Source organism: Panthera onca, chromosome Y, assembly GCF_046562875.1.
Source record: "Panthera onca isolate mPanOnc1 chromosome Y, mPanOnc1 haplotype 2, whole genome shotgun sequence".
Taxonomy (NCBI): Eukaryota; Metazoa; Chordata; class Mammalia; order Carnivora; family Felidae; genus Panthera; species Panthera onca.
In genome coordinates this window covers 18177000-18196707 of record NC_138358.1, presented here as the reverse complement: position 1 = coordinate 18196707, position 19708 = coordinate 18177000, and the positions used below count along the sequence as shown (strand labels likewise).

The 19708-nt window shown below is 49.6% G+C and overlaps 1 protein-coding gene across 1 annotated transcript; it reads left to right on the top strand.

Annotated features, from left to right (window-relative positions):
- The first annotated feature begins 12410 nt into the window (after nucleotides 1-12410).
- On the top strand, nucleotides 12411-19393 carry LOC145715048 (testis-specific Y-encoded protein 1-like). Its single transcript, XM_081794630.1, has 8 exons — nucleotides 12411-12510; nucleotides 16261-16471; nucleotides 16748-17264; nucleotides 17956-18033; nucleotides 18178-18289; nucleotides 18382-18527; nucleotides 18621-18705; nucleotides 19241-19393. The coding sequence occupies exons 1-8, from the start codon at nucleotides 12411-12413 to the stop codon at nucleotides 19267-19269; spliced, it is 1278 nt and encodes a 425-aa protein (XP_081650756.1). The 3' UTR covers nucleotides 19270-19393.
- The last annotated feature ends 315 nt before the right edge of the window (nucleotides 19394-19708 follow it).

Sequence of the window (19708 nt, the reverse complement as noted above, 5' to 3'; positions counted from 1 at the left end):
TGTTCTGTCTCTCTCTGTCTCAAAAATAAATATTAAATTTAAAAATTAAAAAAAAATTTAGATAACTTGTCACCTCCGTCAGCTAGCAGGCACCCTGCATCTCCTCCCTGTCCCTCCACTGACCAGTTCTCTGTGGCATAGATGCTTTGCTTGGAATAGAATTCAGATCATTCTGATATCCTTAAAGATGTTCCTCTACTTAAAAAAAAAAAAAAAAAAAAAAGCTTCTAAAGATATGGGAAGACGCCCAAATTCATTCATAATGAAAAGTGCCCATTTAAATTGTTTTGAATTTTTAAAAATGTTTATTTTACTTTTGAGATAGAGTGTGCATAAGAGAGAGAAGGGGAGGGGCGGAGAGAGGGAGAGAGAATCCCAAGCAGGCTCCACGCTAACAGCGCAGATGCGAGGCTCAACCTCACAAACCGTGAGATCATGACCTGAGCCAAAATCGAGTCAGATGTTTAACTGACTGAGCCATCAGGTGCCCTAAAAATGCGCATTTAACCAATGAAGCCATTTTTCACCCATCACATTTGAAAAGAGTACAGAACTAAACTGAAAATAACCTCTGCTAGAGTGGACCTGAGCCTGAAAAGTGGTCCGAGAAATTTGGAGGTGGCTATCACAGTTCGTGCTCCCCAAACTTCTGATTCAAGAACCCCAGGTTGGAAATGGACTGCAACGACCTGTACGTACAGGTACACAGACTCGGGTACAGTTACAGGCTTTCACCAGAAGCACCAGAAATATCCGTCTACAGAGGTTCTGTAGAACAGCGGAGGATCCAGACTGTGGAGCAGCGTGGGGTCGTTAAGAGAAATCGTGACTCAGACCTCAGCGCAGTCAACCCAGAACGATCTCTGCGGATACAGGCGTTAAGTGCACAAGAACGTGTATGATACAAAGAAGCCCAAGATCAGCAGTGAGTGCCAGTGCTGCTCTCCGGAGACGCACAACAGAGGTGCAAGGCCCCTGGGCCACCCAATGCCCTTCTGAGCCCGGGGAGTCGACTGCACCCTGGTGTTACTTTAAGAACTGAATAAATGCAGAATACATGTTAGCTTTAGAATATATCGTAGCCAGCACTCCAACACCCGCCTTCTTAGGGTCCTTCTTCTTGTCCCGATCACAGAGCAATAAACAGACCTTCTCTGGGGCACTGCCTAGAACAGAACAGGGTGCACAGCTGACGGTTTCCTGGGGACCAACCCTCCTGCTGACTCCTACGAGCACAGGCACACTGAACCCCCAAAGCTTTTCCTCTTTAAAAATGCAACGAGCTGGGGTGCCTGGGGGGCTCAGCTGGTTAAAGTGTCCGACTCTCGGTTTCAGGCTTAGATCATGAGGTCATGGTCTCACGAGTTCAAGCCCTGTGCTGGGCTCTGTGCTGTCAGCGTGGAGCCTGCTTGGGATTCTCTCTCTCCCTCTCTCTCTGCCCTACCCCACTCACACTGTCTCTCTCAAAATAAACTTAATTTAAAAATTGTTTTAAGTTAAGAAAAAAAAATTTAATATAAAAAATTAAAATAAAAATACAGTGAGTTTTTTTAATGCTAGTTTTTATTGTTATAAACATAACTTGTGAGTATAATAATATAATTTATAAAGTTCTATAAAAGTAATAAGTAGGGGCGCCTGGGTGGCGCAGTCGGTTGAGCGTCCGACTTCAGCCAGGTCACGATCTCACGGTCCGTGAGTTCGAGCCCCGCGTCGGGCTCTGGGCTGATGGCTCGGAGCCTGGAGCCTGTTTCCGATTCTGTGTCTCCCTCTCTCTCTGCCCCTCCCCCGTTCATGCTCTGTCTCTCTCTGTCCCAAAAATAAATAAAAAACGTTGAAAAAAAAAATTAAAAAAAAAAAAAGTAATAAGTAATACGTTACTTAAATGTACATTTAAAAATGTTTAAGATGGTAAATTTTTTTTTATTGCTCACCATGATAAATATACTTTTATTTATTTTTTTATTTTTAATTTTTATCCAAATTAGTTAGCATATAGTCAACAACAACTTCAGGAGTAGATTCCTTAGTGCCCCTTCCCCATGTAGCCCATCCCCCCTCCCACACCCCCTCCAGTTACCCTTAGTTTGTTCTCCATATTTAGCAGTCTCTTCTGTTTTGTCCCCCTGCCTGTTTTTAGATTCTTTTTGTTTCCCTTCCCTTACGTTCATCTGTTTTGTCTCTTAAAGTCCTCATGTGAGTGAAGTCATAGGATATTTGTCTTTCTGTGACTGGCTCATTTCACTTAGCATAATACCCTCCAGTTCCATCCACGTAGTTGCAAATGGCAAGACCTCATTCTTTTTGATTGCCAAGTAATACCCCATTGTATATATGTACCACATCTTCTTTATCCATTCATCCATCGATGGACATTTGGGCTCTTTCCATACTTTGGCTATTGTCGATAGTGCTGCTATAAACATAGGGGTGCACGTGTCCCTTTGAAACAGCACACCTGTATCCCGTGGACACATGCCTAGTAGTGCAATTGCTGGGTCATAGGGTAGTTCTATTTCTAGTTTTTTGAGGAACCTCCATACTGTTTTCCAGAGTGGCTGCACCAGCCTGCATTCCCAAGATGGTAAATTTTCTGTTATATGTATTGTACCACAATATCTTTAAAAATTAAAACTAAGAACAGGGGGCATCTGGGTGGCTCTGTGGGTTAAATGTCTGACTCTTTTTAAAAAAAATTTTTTTCATGTTTATTTATTTTTGAGAGAGAGAGAGAGAGAGAGAGAGAGCGCACAAGCAGGGGAGGGGCAGAGAGAGAGGGAGACAGAATCCAAAGCAGGCTCCAGGCTCTGAGCTGTCAGCATAGAGCCTGACACGGGGCTCAAACCCACAAGCCGTGAGATCATGACTTGAGCGAAATTCGGATGCTTAACCAACTGAACCACCCAGGTGTCCCCTCTTTTTTTTTAATGTTTATTTTTAAAAGAGAGAGAGAGAGAGACAGAGTGACAGAGAGATACAGACAGAGACAGTATGAGTGGGAGAGGGGCAGAGAGAGAGGGAGACACAGAACCTGAGGCAGGCTCTAGGCTCCAGGCTGTCAGCACAGAACCTACGTGGGGCTCAAACTCACAAACCATGAGATCATGACCTGAGCGAAGGCAGACACTTCCGATTGAGCCACCCAGGAACCCCCTTAATCATCTGACCTTTGATCTCAATTCAGGTCTTGGGCTCATGCCCTATGCTGGGCTGCATGCTGGCGTGAAGCATACCTAACAAACCAACCGACCAACCTTGTAAGAATGGGACATACACAGTTCTCTGACTGCTCTTATGTGTTCCACTCACCTGGACTTTGTGGGGCGCCTTCCCATGTCAGGAAACGCTGACATCATTTGTAACAGCAGCACTTTACAGTTTGGGTGGTCTCTAATTCATTTCAGTAATTTCCCTTTGCTGAGTATCTAGGATCCCAGAAACGAAAACTGTGGGTCCAAGACCTGCCTTTTGAAACATGTCGCCAAACTACTCACCGGAAAGTCTGTCTAACCTGTAGTCCAATCGGCATTGTATCAAATACATGCTGGTTCCCCACAATCTCACCGATGGGTCTTGCTAACTGTTAGATCTCTGCCAACAAGACAGCCAGAGCCTACCATCTCAGGGGGCGCCTCCGGGGGCGGGGGAGGGGGGCTGGCTCAGTTTGTCAGGCGTCTGACTCTTGGTTTTGGCTCAGGTCATGATCTCACAGTCTGTGAATTCAAGCCCCGTGTCAGGCTCTGCGTTGGCACAGCGGAGCCTGCTTGGGATTCTCTCTCCCTCCCTCTCTCTGCCCCTCCTCCCTCCTTCCCAAAACAAATAATAAATAAACATTAAAAAATACTACTGTCTCATTTTCAAGTAAACCCGCAGATTCCTATGAGAGACGACAGAGGCAACCTCAATCAGCTGGGGAGCTGGTAAGGACTCCCCAAGGCAGTTGATAACACCCAGCTCACCTCTGTGGCGCTTCCCTTCGCATCATCATTACTGCACTAAGCGCCACTAAATCCTAGAACACGTATCCTGCCTTAGAAAGGTTGTTAACGTGACCACAAAGGAATAATTATACAATATGACGGTGTCTCCCCTATCTCATCCTCTCCAAAGGGCTCCCAAACTGCCCATCTAAGAGTTTATTTTTCTGATTTACAGAGAGGGTAGTCTGTACCACTTGGAAATGAAGTTGTTAATTCAGTGTGGCAATGAAATAGAGTTTTTTCTTCCTTGTTTCTGAGCCTCCTCCTTGGATATGGTTTCAGTCACAAAAAAAAAAATTGAGGGGTGCCTGGGTGGCTTAGTCGGTTGAGCATCCGACTTCAGCTCAGGTCATGATCTCGCAGTCTGTGGGTTCGAGCCCCGCGTCGGGCTCTGTGCTGACGGCTCGGGACCTGGAGCCTGCTTCGGATTCTGTGTCTCCCTCTCTCTCTCTGCCCCTTCCCCGCTCATGCTCTGTCTCTCTCTCTGTCAAAAATAAATAAACATTAAAAAAAATAAAAAATAAAAAGTGAATTCCTTTGGGAATAGGCTTTCAAGTCTACTTGTACTAAAAATGGAAGTAAATGCTTCAGTCCATTTATTTTTTAACACACTTTTTAAAAATGTTTATTTGCTTATTTCTGAGAGAGAGACAGAGAGAGAGCGAGCAAGGGAGAGAGAGAGAGAGAGGGCGACACAGAATCCGAAGCAGGCTCCAGGCTCCGAGCTGTCAGCACAGAGCCTGACGCAGGGCTCGAATCCACAAATCCATGAGATCATGACCTGAGCCGAAGTCGGACGCTTAACTGAGCCACTCAGGCTCCTGAGTCCATTTATTTTTTAAAATTTACAGTTAAACTTGAAAGAATACACTAATTCCACTTAAAAAAAAAAGAGGAGGGGCATGCAAACACTTTAGTGTGAATTAGCCAACTACAAAATGCAAGGTAGAGAATTACTTCTATTTGAAGACAAGAAATCACAAGTACCTTTATGGGGGTTCAGGGTCGCTCCTGTGCATAAAAACATCACGCCCCTCATTCCACTTTTCTAACCACTTCAAGTCCTCCAAAGTTCTGCAATCTGATTTGCAGGAACAGGCAGCGCGCTCCCCCCAGACCTCAGCACTGCGCTAGAAACTCCCAGTAGCTGACAAGTGTACAGGCAGCCCTGCACCATTTTCACTCAAAGGCGAAAACGCAGTAGCCTGCCACCTTGTGGAAACAAGAGGTAACAACACTTCATCTGAAGCGTCAGTGCAGCTCTCTAACATAAGAACCTACATATGCCTGAAGAAAAGAGAAAAGCATTCTAACAGGCACATGAAAAGATGCTCAACGTCGCTCATCATCAGGGAAATACAAATCAAAACCTCAATGAGATACCACCTCACACCGGTCAGAGTGGCAAAATTAACCACTCAGGAAACAACAGATGCTGGCGAGGATGTGGAGAATGGGGAACACTCCTGCACCGTGGGTGGGAACACAAACTGGTGCAGCCGCTCTGGAGAACAGTATGGAGGTTCCTCAAAAAATTGAAAATAGAACTACCCTCTGACCGAGCAACTGCACTACTAGGTATTTATCCAAAGGATACAAAAATGCTGATTTGAAGGGGCATATGCACCCCAGTATTTACAGCAGTAATATCAACAATAGCCAAAGTATGGAAACAGCCTAAATGTCCATCAACTGACAAATGGATAAAGAAGATGTGGTTTATGTATACAATGGAATATGTTCCATCGTGATGAAAAAGAATAAAATCTTGCCATTGGAGCAGTGTGGCTGGAACTAGAATGTATGATGCTAAGCGAAATAAGTCAGAGAAAGACAAATATTATGTGATTTCACTCATAAGTGGAATTTAAAAAACACAACAGATGAACCCGGGGAGAGGGAAGGCAAAATAAGATAAAAACAGAAAGGGAGGCAAACAGAGAACAAACTGAGGGTTGACTGGGGTGGTGAAAATGGGTGATGGGCATTAAGAGGGCACTTGTTGGGATGAGCACTGGGTGTCATATGTAAGCGATGAATCCCTGGGTTCTACTCCTGAAACCAAGACCACAGTGTACATTAAATAACTTGATTTTAAATCAAAAAAAGAAAAGAAAAAAGCATTCAAATTCACTTAATGTATCAAATAAACAATGCATAGTACTAGAAGAAGGAATCTTTTAAGTTTTGGATGCTGGATTCACCCTTGGCCAAGGAGTAGAATTTTGTGGTCATGTGTGCGCGCACACACACACACACACGCACACACACACACACACCCCTTAAGTCCAAATCGGGATTTGCTTGCAGTGATACAGATCAGCAGACCTGGCTTCACCTTTTGCTATTTTACTCACTTCTGTTTGTGAAAATGGCACGAGGCGTGGGTGTTACCTTTTCACTACCAGCTTCAGGGTTTTATGAGAGCCCTTCACCAGGCAAATCGCCTCCTGTCTAAACCCTGAGAGACCAATGTCGTTGATGCCGACGATCTCGTCCCCGGCCAGTAACTTGTCCACTGCCGCAGCTTTACTTCCTTCTTCAATCTGCAACAAAGACGCACGTGCCATGAGCCTCCAAACAAGCAAAGCAAGTCCCCAGAAGTCAGCCAGGAGCAACGTGCCTGTGACGTGTGCCGCCCACAGCTCTATGACTGGCTCTGCGATTGGCCAGGACCCCATCTAGGCCCTGAGGCTGCGCGGATTCCTATTTGACGAATGAGGGATACATCCCTCACCCAGCGCTTGCCTCTGCGGGGACCTGGGGGTACCTTCACCGAGGGAACAGGAAAGAGCGCATGCGCTCCGGAACACGCACGACCCAAAACGGTGGATCTAAAGATACAGGGCCCTTTTCTGGAATCCTTTATCCAAACAATAATGATGGATTATTTTTATTATGTACTGTTTCTCATACATTAATCCCAGGCCTAGATTCTTGTAACTGCTTTACTGAGAAAGAGTTCGAATACCACAAAACTCACCCATATAAATATACAAGTGAATGACTTTTTAGTATATTCACAGAACTGTGGAACCATCACGTCCTAAACCTAGAAGAAACCTGGTAGCCGTGAGCAGTCACCTCCTGATCCCCTCCAGCCCTGGCCACCACTAACCCACCTGCTGTCTCTATGCATTTGCCTGTGCTGGATAAGCTCACAGAAAAAGGATCCTACAGGGGTGCCTGGGCATTTCAGGTGGTTAAACGTCTGACTCTTGATTTTGACTCAGGTAATGATCTCACAGTTTGTGGGATAGAGCCCTCCATTGGGGTCTGTGCTGACAATGTGGAGTCGGCTTGGAATTCTCTCTCTCCCTGTCTCTCTGCCCCTACCCTGCTCGCTCTCTCTCTCTCTCTCTCTCTCTCTCTCTCTCAAAATAAATGAACAATGGGGCGCCTGTGTGGTTCAGCTGGTTAAGCATCCAACTCTTGATTTTGGCTCAGGTCATGATCTCATGGTTCATGAGATCGAGCCCTGTGTCAGGCTCCACATAGGCAGCATGGAGCCTGCTTGGGCTTCTCTCTCCCTCTATCTTTGCTCCTCCCCAACTTGTGCTCTCTCTCTTTCTTTCTCTCAAAATAAATAAATGTAAAAAAACATTTAAACAAATAAAAAGAATTCTGCAACATGTGGCATTTTTAAAAGCGTTTATTTATTTTAAGAGAGAGAAAAAGAGAGAGGAAGAAAGAATCCCAAGCTGGCTTTATGATGTCAGCACAGAGCTCCACTCATGGCTCAAACTCATGAACCAAGAGATCATGACCTGAGACAAAATCAAGAGTCAGATAATTAACCAACTGAGCCACCCAGGCACCCCGAGAAATCTTGGTCTTTAAATACTAAACCTAGTTTTTTTTCTATATAGTAATAATAATCTCAGCAGCAATTAACCCTGCCTGCTTTCTCTACTAGTGCTTGGCAAACTATGGCCATGAGCGAAATCCAGCCAGATGCGGATTTTTTTGGAAATAAAATGTTACTGCAATAGAACCACACCCACTTGCTTACATATTGCTACAGGACAGCAATGAGTAGCCTGGCCCACAAAGCCAAGAATATTTACTACTTGGCTTGTTACAAAACAGTTTGCCAACCCCAGTTTTATACCAAAAAGCAATTATCTTGACAAACTGCTAGGAAAACCGGTGAACAAAGTTAATGTTTGTGAGAGTATCTGTGTACAGTCTGAAAGTTCACTGCCTGACTGATTGCCACGGCCGACCTAACAGTTACTTACAAAGCCCTCACAAAGCAGTAGAGCAGTACATCTTTCCTCCGGGTTAAAAAACTGGGTACTAAGCAACTTACATGCCTCAGTTCTGCAAGTGAATGATAGTTGCCTCAAATCTCTGCTTAAATCTAAGGACGACATTTGAACTCTCAGGTTAACCAAGCAATTATTCATTGCAAGTCAACACCATCAATGCAAGTAAACGACTACTTCTTAACTGAATGGATGGGTTCATATTTTTGTTAATAACTGGTTTCAAAAGTCTAGACAATTTTATCCCAACACAGTAACAGACACATTGTAAATAAATTTCCACCTGCCCAAGATTACACGCTCAGCCAGGTACACTCAAAGTGCAGGTGACATTCAGTGGAGAGCTTAGGTTTTTGACACGTCCTGTGCGAGAGGCCAAGGGGCTATCCAGATGGAGGGTCCGTGGGCAGCTGGCTGTGGGAGAAGAGCATCCAGGGAAATGTGGCCCACCCGTGGAGTGACCCCAAGCAGAAGATATTTAAAGATTTGAGGAGCAGGGTGCCTGGGTGGCTCAGTAGGTCAAGCGTCTAACTTCAGCTCAGGTCATGATCTTGTGGCTCATGGGTTCAAGCCCCGTGTCAGGCTCTGTACTGACTGCTCAGAGCCTGAAGCCTGCTTCCATTCTGTTTGTCTCCCTCTCTCTCTCTGCCCCTCCCTGACTTGTGCATACACACTCACTCTCTCTCAGAAATAAATAAAACTTAAAAAAAAAAAACCAGGGGGCTGGGGAGACGGAAGGAGGCTGCCCGGACAGAAGACAGAGCCACGGGCAGATAACCACAGAGATGGAACCCTGGATCCCCAACAATTAGAGCGCTGGTGAAAGAGGGCACCAGGTAAACCACAGGAGATAAAGGAGAAAGGGTGAGCATTGCAGAAGCCTCCACCACCAAAGTTCACACTGACAAGGACGGCCGGCGACCCTGCCCGTGCGGGGAAAGCCCCCAGGGGAAGCTGACCAACGCTCTGGCTGGGGTCACTATCAGAGCCCGCAGCACCGTGGTGGCTGGGGTCAAGACCAGCACCTGTCCCCCAAAACAGGGACCCAGAGGCTGCAGACCCTCAAGGCAGCATTCAAGGCGTGCCTGGGTCAGTTTCATCTCCTCTCTCTCTCTCTCTCCTCTTGGCACTAAGTACACAATCTGGAGGGCAAAATCTAGAATACAGAACACATGCAGATGGTAACTTGGGTCTGTACCCAGTGAACTATTGCCTGAATTCCATTAGGTAAATGCTTTGGTGGCATGAGTGCAAAAAAAAGCCATCTGCGTTCAGAGTTTGTACTTATTCTTTCAGTAAGCATCTACAGAGCAAGTACGATGCAAAAAACCGCTAGATACTGGACAGTGGGTCTTGCAAGATGTAGTTCCCACCTCGAAGACATTTCTAGGCTTAGAGGCCAATGCTTCTCAACATGTAATGTGCACACAAGTCTCCCAGGGTTTAAAATGCAGATCTGCGGGTGGCTGCATGGCTCAGTCAGTTAGGCATCCAACTCCTGATTTCAGCTCATGTCGTGATCCCACAGTTTGTGAGTTTGAGCCCTGCATCAGGCTCTGCACTGGCAGTGTGGAGCCTGGTTGGGATTCTCTCTCTCTCCCTTTCTCTCTCCCTCTCCACCCCCCCAACCCCGTCTCTGCCCCTCTTCTGCTCTTGCCCTCTCTCTCAAAATAGATAAATAAAACTTAAAAAAAATTTTTTTAAATGCAGATCTGATTCAGCAGGTCCTGGGTGGGGCCTGAACTTCTACGTCTCTAAGACCATCCTTAACAAGCTCCCAGGAGAGGAGACAATGCTTTGAGTTGCAGTATAGAGATATAGGGACAGATAAATGAAGTACCAGACGAGTGAGAAGTCTGCTTGCCCTCTATGGTGTGGATGGACCCTCCAGGAACATTTTCACAGAGCCCATGGCATTTGGTGCAGCCTTGAAGGATGCACTTTTTGGAGACTCGTCACAACACACAAGGGCCAGGTACCATGAGGAAGCCACAGAACATACAAGTTTTTTTAAGTTTATTTATTTATTTAAAGGAAGAGAGAGAAACCCAAGCTGGCTCTGCACTGACAGTGCAGAGCCCAACACGGGACTCAAACACACGAACCATGAGATCATGACCTGAGCTGAAGCCAGGAGTCGTCACTTAACGGACTGAGTCACCCAGGCGCCCCTGAATCACACATTCTAAAGGGGTTAAAATGGTGAGTTTTGTGTCAGACACATTTAGCATACTAAAAGTCACACATTCTTCTGTATCTACAAGAAAAGATCCTGACCCCACGATAAGAGTGAACATAAGCGTCCTCCCTACAGTGATGCCCTTTGAATTGCAGTGAAAGAGAACGTCTTTAGGCAAAACCACCGTGACTAAGGACCTGCAGGGTCTCAGGACAGTTGTTAAGGCAGCAGGCCCTGGAGGGGACACGTCACCGGTGTCTGGCTCAGCTACCACTTGGTGGGTTTCTCCGCGTCATCCCCACAAACCCTTCTATGGACAAGTTGTGCAAGACTCCCGTGAAGCCCCGTCATGTCCTCCGGCTTCGCCAGAGACGAACACCATGTTACTTCCTCTCATCTGTAAAGACTTCTCCAGTTTCTCCTCTATAAAGGAAGACTGCATTCCAAAGCCTCCTTCAGCCTCGCCCTAAGAACTCCACCTACACTTCCCAGAAAAAAAAAAATCGGTCTGGGTTTGGGAGATAAAGTAACTGGGGCTTTACCCTCCCCCATGCACCCCCGCCCTTGGCTTCCTCCCCAAGACAAAGTTTCTCTTTGATATTTATTGTGCTCCTGGGGGAAGAAGCTGTAAAAGAAAAAGCAGCTTTGAAAACCTGCATTCTATACTCCCCCCCCAACATCTCACAGCAGGTGGGATTAATTAGGCTTCAACTTGGCGAAGAACAAACCTGAAGTCGGTGCTACCTGCACAGGATAAGGACTCTGTGTGCCCGCACGTGACAGTGTATCCAAACCCAACGCTGACGGGCATTCCGTCCCGAGGACCACATGCTACAAAGGACCGTGCTTGGCACTGTTAACCAGTAGGGGCGACCACCTACGCGTACAGAGGGTGGGAGCCACCAGCAGAGTAGTTCCGGCCGAGGTCACCTGCTCCAACCCAGAAGAGTCCCCCACACAACGGGAGGCGGGCAGAGACAAACCCTGCCTTGCCCACGATGCGGGCCCATGTGGCACGCCCTTCACAGGTACAGAACGGGAGTCCCGAGCGCCCACGCCAGTCCACAAATTCCACCCGGAGTCACTTACTGGCATTCCGTACGGCAAACCCACACTCACCGTCCCGATGAAGTGAGATGTCCCGTGACGTCAAGAAGGCCTTACTCTTCTTATAGGAATATGTTGTCTGGAAACAGCAGTGGGGAGAAACAGTTAACGCAAGCTTTTATTTTTTATCATTTATTTATTTTGAGAGCAAGCGGGCGAGCAGCAACGGGGAAGGGTCACAGAGAGAGAGAGAGGCAGAGAATCCAAAGCAGGTTCTATGCTGGCAGGTCAGAGCCTGACACAGGGCTCGAACCCACAAACCGTGCAATCACGACCTGAGCCAAAGTCAGACACTGAACTGACTGAGTCACCTAAATGCCCAAGAGTCATTTTGGAACAAAGTTTTCATACTTCTTGTAACGGACGTTACAGATGATCGGGAATGAAGACCCACAAGGCAAAAGAATCGGGTCTGGGAGTGGACCAGACATACACTGAAAGAAATCGCGTCCAATGCAGGGGGCAGCACGAGGGGCAACGTTCACCTCTGTCTCGGGGGCGGAAATGCAGTTTCACAAATGGGAAGGGCCATGAACACAACTTGAAAGGAGGTACGTGTTTCAGGGAAGACATCCCAAAGTCAGGTCTTGACGTGAAGACAGGGGCATGGGCAGGAAGCCCAGGCATGTCACAGGAATGTCAGCCTGGCAGGGTGTAAAGCTCTCACAAGAGGGCGTTTGAAGATAAGGGCAGAAGGGAGAAGATTAGGAACTTGACCTTGAATCAGAATCTGGGATAATATCCTGTAGGCAGTGAAGGCCCAGAGAAAGCAGGCATGGAAGTAGGAAAATGATAGTATTCATGCAAGTATTTGTGGAAGATGAACCTTGCAGGCACAACACGTGAAATGAATTTCTGCCTAAGAACAAGGTGGCGATGATGAAGATCCTCACCTTCATCTTGGCGCTGGACAGAAATGAGGGCTCAAAACGACACAGGGCAGAGAACAGGAACGTGGGCAAGGACTCTAGACGCTGTGAGGGAAGACCTCACGATGTGGTCACAGATGGACACAATGGGCCAAAGGAAAGAAGCCACTGGTGTGAAGGTGTTGTGCTTGAGTGATTCAGAAAATCACGATGGCCAGAGATCAGAATGAAAGGAGGAAAACGACACGGAGTCTAATATCCTATTTCAAAGGCCACGAATCACACGTGCAACTTATCAGTTCTACCTCAAGAATGGTCCAGACAACAGGAACTGCATGACAAAGCAATGCCTTTTGTTAGATGGGGCAATCCCTGACGTCACCGCTTCAGGCTGCTTAATTTCAATATTTTACTCATTCTCCCAGAACCAAAAAGTTTCGGAAAGGAAACCTGACTCATCCAGGGGAAGTATCAAGTAGTGAAATAACCTGAATGTGTATCTCTGGTAACAGACAAGCCCACTGAAAACTGGAAACTTCCACCTAAATGTGTTGGAGACTGGAACAAGTAATAATTGCCGGCCCCCCGTGACGAGAGAAGCCACACAAGCCAGGCAGCCGAGCTTCTAGAAGGCTCTTCGGCATCTCAGGACCGACCGGCACCCTCTCCACGGCCAAGATGCCCGAGAGAAAGGTCAACTCGGGTGCAGGGGCGGTGAGGGAGCCCCAGAGAAGACACGCAAGTTGTCAGCTAAAACCTGCACCAGTAAAAGTGGAAATGGAACAAAACCTCTTCAAACAAAAAAAAAAGGGGCAAACAAATGGGAAAACAGGCTGAAGGGACTGGCCAAGAAACTACAGATCTACCTGAGGAAACAGAGGAATGAAAGCTTCAGGAGAGCCCAGCCTCTGGAGAAGCAGAGGTGAAGGAAGCCCAGCCTAAGATCACACGCCACGTCTTACTGGTGGGCCCTGTCTCCTTACAGAATCCAGAGGGGAGTTTCATCGCTATTTTGGAAATGTAAGCTTTTTACTAAGTCTGGGAATATTTTTAAGGAGGGAATCTCACCTCATCCAAGTTAAGTGTAACTTTTTTTTTTTAAGAGGAAAAATCATTTGCTGGTTATGTATTTTTTAGTACAACCAGGAAAGAGCAAGATATGGAATCCCAGGAGGCTCTGGCTGTCTGGGTCAGCTTAACATTCCACGGGTCAGGGGAGCAGTTTTTACAGCCGACAGTACAAAGCATGCTATGTGGCAATCTGGAGGCACGGTCATGTATTTCATGTGTCTCGAACACTGAAAGTTACCTCTCTCCCCACAATTCCTAAAGAAAACCATTCCCTGATCTTGGCGCACTCAGTTCCTGAGCATGCTAGCCCAGTTTCCCTAAACACTTTGGTTGTGTGCCGTGAAAAACCTGGAAGTTTGAACAAGTCGTGTTTAGGATGTTAAATTGTGAATTGTGAATGAGGTGGGGAGCGCTGTGGTTGAACAGATTATCGACACACAAGATGCTGATACTTATCTCTTCCTAAGGAAAATCTGCCTCCACATTTCAAGCTGTAAAGTCACCGGAATAACGGTTTACGTAAGAGTGACAGACTACATCTGTTTAGGTCTTTGGTATCTGTGTTAAAAACTGTACAAAATGAGGGGCATCTGGGTGGCTCAGTCGGTTAAGCGTCCGACTCTTGATTTCAGCTCAGGTTATGATCTCACTATTTGTGATTTCAAGCCCCATGTCCGGTTCTGTGCTGACACTGTGGAGCCTAGTTGGGATGCTCTCTCTTTCTCAAAATAGATAAATAAACTTCAAGACAATCTAGACAAAATGAAATGTCTGTGTACGGATCATCAAACCACCAACAAAATCTCAATTGTGGAAAGAAAAAAAAAAAACACCTCTTCTTTTTCCTCATGGTCGACAACCAAAATCAAAAAGCAAGAGAAAAGACAAAACGATGCCCCCTAAAACTAACAAAAGCAACCACAACCCACCTCCTGGGCTTTGGTCTCCCGGTGAGCGAGTTGGTGTTTACTCCGAGGCATTTAAGAACGCGACGGCTTGCTCTGACTATTCTAACACGTTCCTTTCAGCCTCCCTAAAAGGAGAGCTGGTCACGTGAGACCCCGTAAAAAGAAAGGCAAATGTGGCCTGCACAACGGGACCAAGGCAGGTTAACTACCGGCCAGACCCCGGCCGACGAGATACATAAAAGGAAGACACGCCTGGGTGACGAGCTCGTGCGCGGAGGGGGAATATGGCCAACAAAAGCGTCAAGGCAGAAGTCCCACGGAAGAGGAGGACAACATCTGGAGGCTGCACTGGACAGCCACAGACAGAAACCGAAATCTGGAGGACGGCTCAAGCACAATCGGCAGAGGAGGGGCTCTGCATCTGGCAGTCGGGAGTACAGCGCAGAAGCCAGGCCAGCTGCGCCAGGAGCCAAAGAAGAAGCATTCCTCCCAAGCCCGGCCAGGCTGCCCACCTGCAGCCGGATGAGGCCCGAGCGGGGCCTCCTCTCTACGGGGCAAAGGTCCGGGACAGGAGGACTCTGCAAAGTCCTCAACACCACATCGTCCCTGCATCCGAGGAACAGAGGACTACGCACGTAAGGGACGGCTTCCGGAAAGCCACATCCAAGGAGCATCTTCTAAACACCCTCGTGTGTCAGAGAGGGTTCAGGCCAGAAGGGACACGAAGACTTCCGGCTCTCACGTTGTCGGTTAGCAACGTGCCGCCTCCGCTCTAGCTCTGCCCTCCGCGGCCTCCCCTGAAGATCCCGCAGAGGGGCCCTGTGACCATTTCTCCTTGCCGCAGGCACCAGTAAGGACCGTCAGCAGAGGGCACGGGAGGGACACCAGAAGGGGACTCCGTCACCGTTTCCACTTGTGGCCTGCCTTCGTCTGTACCTCCTGCCCCGAGGCGGCCACCAAGTGAACAAGGCAGTTTCGAGGGCATGGCGACTATGTGGGCATGGAGTCAGGCAAATGCGGCTATTACATGAGGGTGGCCATCACTGTAGCATAGCCACGCGCGGAAGCAGCTGTTAGGTGGGGGCAGCCGTCAACTGGCCGTGGCCATGAGTGCGCATGGCAGTTACATTCATGCAGCCTTACAGGGTGTGACAGTCAAGTGGGCACAGCGCGAAGGAATGTGTCAGTCAATGGGCGGGGCAGACACCAGGGCTTGGTCATTAGGTGTTTGTTGCAGTCATGTGGGCTCGGACATTGAATGAGCCCAGCCCGGCAGCCACCTTGGGATGTGGTCAGGCAGATGCATCAGGGACATGGGCGTGGCATTCAGACACAGGCAGCCATTATGGAGCATGGCAGTCACATGGCTGTGGCAGTCGGTGGACACAATAATCATACAGATGCAGCACTCCTGTGGGTGGAGTGCTGGGTGTGGCATTTACCTCAGCATGGGATTCATGGGGCAAGACAGAAAAGAGTCAATTGATGCGCAAGCATCAATTGAGCGTGCGGGCCTGAGGGTGCAGATTCAAGTGTGTGCCACGGTGACATGAGCACAGCACTTGCAGGTGTGCCAGGAATGAGGCAGTCACATAAGCACGGAAGTCAGATGGGTGTGGCAATCACGTGAGCATATCGTGACACTGGCAGTAAATAGGCAGCCATGACAGGGCATGGCAGTCAAATGAGCATGAAGGTTATGGGCCTGCAGTAAAAAGTAATGAATGTGAATAGAGGGGCCTGTCTTGGAGGTGCCATATTACGGGATATGACAGAAAAGTGACAGTGGCAGTGAATGGGCCTCCCTTTCTGGGCAGGCAGCGTCTGGAAGTGGGTGGTCAAGAGACAGGAGCCCGTGGGACACTGAGTCTCCGGCAGGGCCAGAGGTGCCGCAGGCCGAAGGCTTGCAGGCCACAAGCGAACAGCCTGTGCAGGAAGGCCAGGCCCGACCCGAGAGGCAGGTGGGCGGCCCCAGCGAGATATCGGTGCCGCTGGTGCATGACATAGTGGCGGTGGAGGCGCTGTGGGGCCTGGCGGAGGAGGAGGTTGAGGTGGCGGCCGCGGAAGAGGACGCGCCTGGGGAAGAGGGGCATGAGCAGAGGAAGAAGGGGGAGGAGGACGAGGAGCAGGAGCCGGGGAAGGAGAAGGTCCAAGTTCACGAGGAGGAGGACCTGAAGGGCGAGGGGGAGCAGCAGGACCAGAAGAGCAGAAGGAGGAGGAGGAGGAGGAAGAGGGGGAGAGGCAGCAGGAGTAAAAGATTAGAAGGAGGAGGAGCAGCAGAAGCCCAAGCAGAAGGAGGAAGAGCGGAAGGAGGAGGAGTTGGCGGAAATGAAAGGGGAGGAGCAGGAGCAGCAGGGTAAACAAGCGGGCGCGGCGGCGGCGGCGGCGGCCGCGGCGGCATTGGCGGCGGCAGTGGCAGGGGAAGGGGACCAGGAGGAGGAGCAGGAGGAGGAAGGGAAGGCGTGCGAGCCATTAAAGGGAGAGCAGAATTGCAAACCGAGGAGGAAGAGGAGCAGGAGAAGGAAGCGCTGGAGGAGCAGCAGCAGGGCGAGGAGGAGGTGGAGGGCAAGGAGGACAAGGAGGAGCGGGAGGAGGAGGAACAGAAGCCGAGTGAGCAGGAAGGCCGATGGGTGGAAGAAGCCCAGGAGCTGCAGGTGAAGCAGGATAAGAAGGAGCAGGTAGAGTCAGGCCTCCGTCCTTGCCCTTCCCCACTGGAGGCTCTGGAGGCTCTGGAGGCCCTTCAGATAGAGCTACAGCCGGTGAATAAACAAGCCAGCCGGGAGCACGCTCGACTCAAACTCAGGATGTGGCAGAGGCGGCAGCGACATCTGCAGCAGAGAGGTGCCCTTATCCAGGGCATCCGTGGTTTCTGGGCCAAGGCTGTATCCTTCCTGCTGCTGGTGGAGGGTCCAGAGGGGGCTGGGCTTGCGCAAGAGGAAGGAAAGGGAGGTGACATTTAGAGGAACCCAGGACAGGGACTGGAGCTATGCCACGCTCCAGTGGCCGGGAACGTGCAAACGTGATCCCATCCGGTGGTCCTGGCTCTGCAATGAGTGTGGGAGGAGGGCAGTGCCGGGGTGGGGGAGGCATGTGTGCTTTACGTCGCACCTGGCACGGAAACAGCGCTGGGAGAGTGGGGAGTGGCGATGGAGGTCCAGGCCAGGTCGGGGAAATGACCGAGGGCTTCTTCCCACACAAAGCCGCGTGGGGGCACGTTTCTGGGTCCCGCTAAGCATCTTGCTGCGGGGAAGGCGATGTGAATGCCCACTGGTCGGCGCGAGACCGGATGTGTGCTGTCTGGCTGTGTGGAAGTAAGCGTCCTCAGTGTCCTCACGAGCACACAAAGCTAGGCGTGGTTGCGGGCGTCTGGGCATGCACAGCCTCCTGTGCGTGTCTAGCAGAGCCCTGCGCGATCCTGAGACCCCGTGGGCCTGGACGCAGCCTGTGGGGAGGGCTTGAGACCCTGGGGGAGGCGCCAGTCCCGGGGGGAGGACGCCTGGATGCTGTCCACACTGGTTCTCTGGTTCGAGCTCTCTCACGCCCAGCACCTGAAGGCTCTTTGACCTGCGGCAGTTTGTGAACCACCCTCAGATGTCAGCCCTGAGTAGTAAGCCCGATGAAAGCATGCTTCGCCACATGACCAATTTGAAGGTCGGCCTGGGAGTGGGAGGTGGTGTGGATGGCTGGCTGTGTGGGGAGGGGAGGTGGTGGGGAGAAGTGATGTGTTCCTTCCTCAGGGGAGGGCGGGTCTCCTGGAACAAGATTTCACATTTCTGCCCCACTGTACCACGGCAGGTGGAGGAACACAAGTTTCCCAGGGAATGCCGGAAGATCCTGCTGTTTTTTGGCAAGAACTCCTACTTCCAGAATGAAGTCGTTACGAAGGAGTATGTCCTAGGCCTTGATGGTAAGTGTCCACTGACTGCATGGGCGGCAGTGGGTGGAGGGTTGAATGTGATAAGTTCTCTGGCGCCTTCTCACATACGCGTCTTCCTGCAGGGTATAGGGCGTCTCATTCCAGTCCCATCCAGTGGTACCCAAGGTACAGACAGGAGGCCTACAGACGCAGGCATGACAACAGCAGCCTCAACTTCTTCAACTGGTTCTCTGACCACAGCTTTGCCGGCTCTAGCAGGATTGCTGAGGTGGGGCCCTGTAACAAGGAAGGGAGGTGATTTTCATGGGTTCCCCCACTGCGTGGGATAGCTACCTGAGGCCTGGCCTGTCTCCCCTACCAGATAATCATAGAGGATCTTTGGCCCAACCCCCTGCCGTATTTCAAGATGAAGGAGGCCCCAGGAGAGAGAACTGAGAGGGAAAGAGGTGAGCAGCCAAGGGTGTGGGCACGGAAATGTGTGCCGTGGGGTCCAGGGCACAATTCTCTTCTGCATGGAGGCACCGAGACTCACAGCGGCCCAGGAGGTGACCCCAGGTCAAAAGGGCATCAGCCTGAGACAGGGAGTCTTAAGAAGTAACGTGTCCAAGAGGCTTTGCCCCTTTGGGGAGCCTGAAGGTGGGAAGGGGGCTAGACAAAAAGAATGAGCAAAGCGGGACAACCAAAGCTGGCTCATCACATAGCACGGTGACAACTGTCATTCCCGGACCTTGAACCCCACCCTCAGGCCTCCTACCACCATCCCACATGTTGTCTGGCTTCTGGATCCCCTTGTCAGCTTTGGCACAGCTTATCACACCCTCCCATCCTACTTTCCGTTTGGAAACATTCAAGCAACCTTACTCAGGGCCAAGATAAGACTCTCACCTGTCCTGTGTGTGTGTGTGTGTGTGTGTGTGTGTGTGTGTGTGTGTGTGTTTCTGTCTGTCTGTCTGTCTGTCTGTGTGTACCCATATATCCCAGGGATATGCACGATCTTGAGAAGAGTATGAAGGAGCGTCGCACTTCATCGACCCCAGTGGAAACCCTTCCGATGCTCACCGATGGTCCACAAGATTCTCCTGGCCATGAAATAAGGACAAGGGTGGTGGTGACACGTGGCGCAGGGCGGGGGTCCAATACATTGGAAGAAATATAGAATGGGAGATAAACAGCATGAAGTGTTTGTGTGTGTCTTCCTCTCAGGTTCGCTCTGGGGCGTGTCCATGTATACATGCGGCTGTCCAGAGGTGTAAGTGTTCTGTGCCTGCACATTGGAGTTCCAAGGAAGGGCGGGACGTAGGACATTGTCCGTAGGGATGGGTCACACATTGGGATTGCATGTGAGGTCAGTAAGATTGAAGCAATGGGGACTTGGGTGAGGGAGGCCAGGGCACAAACCTGAGAGAAAGGCCAGTGCCCAGGTTCATAGCTTTCCTGTGAAAATGAGGA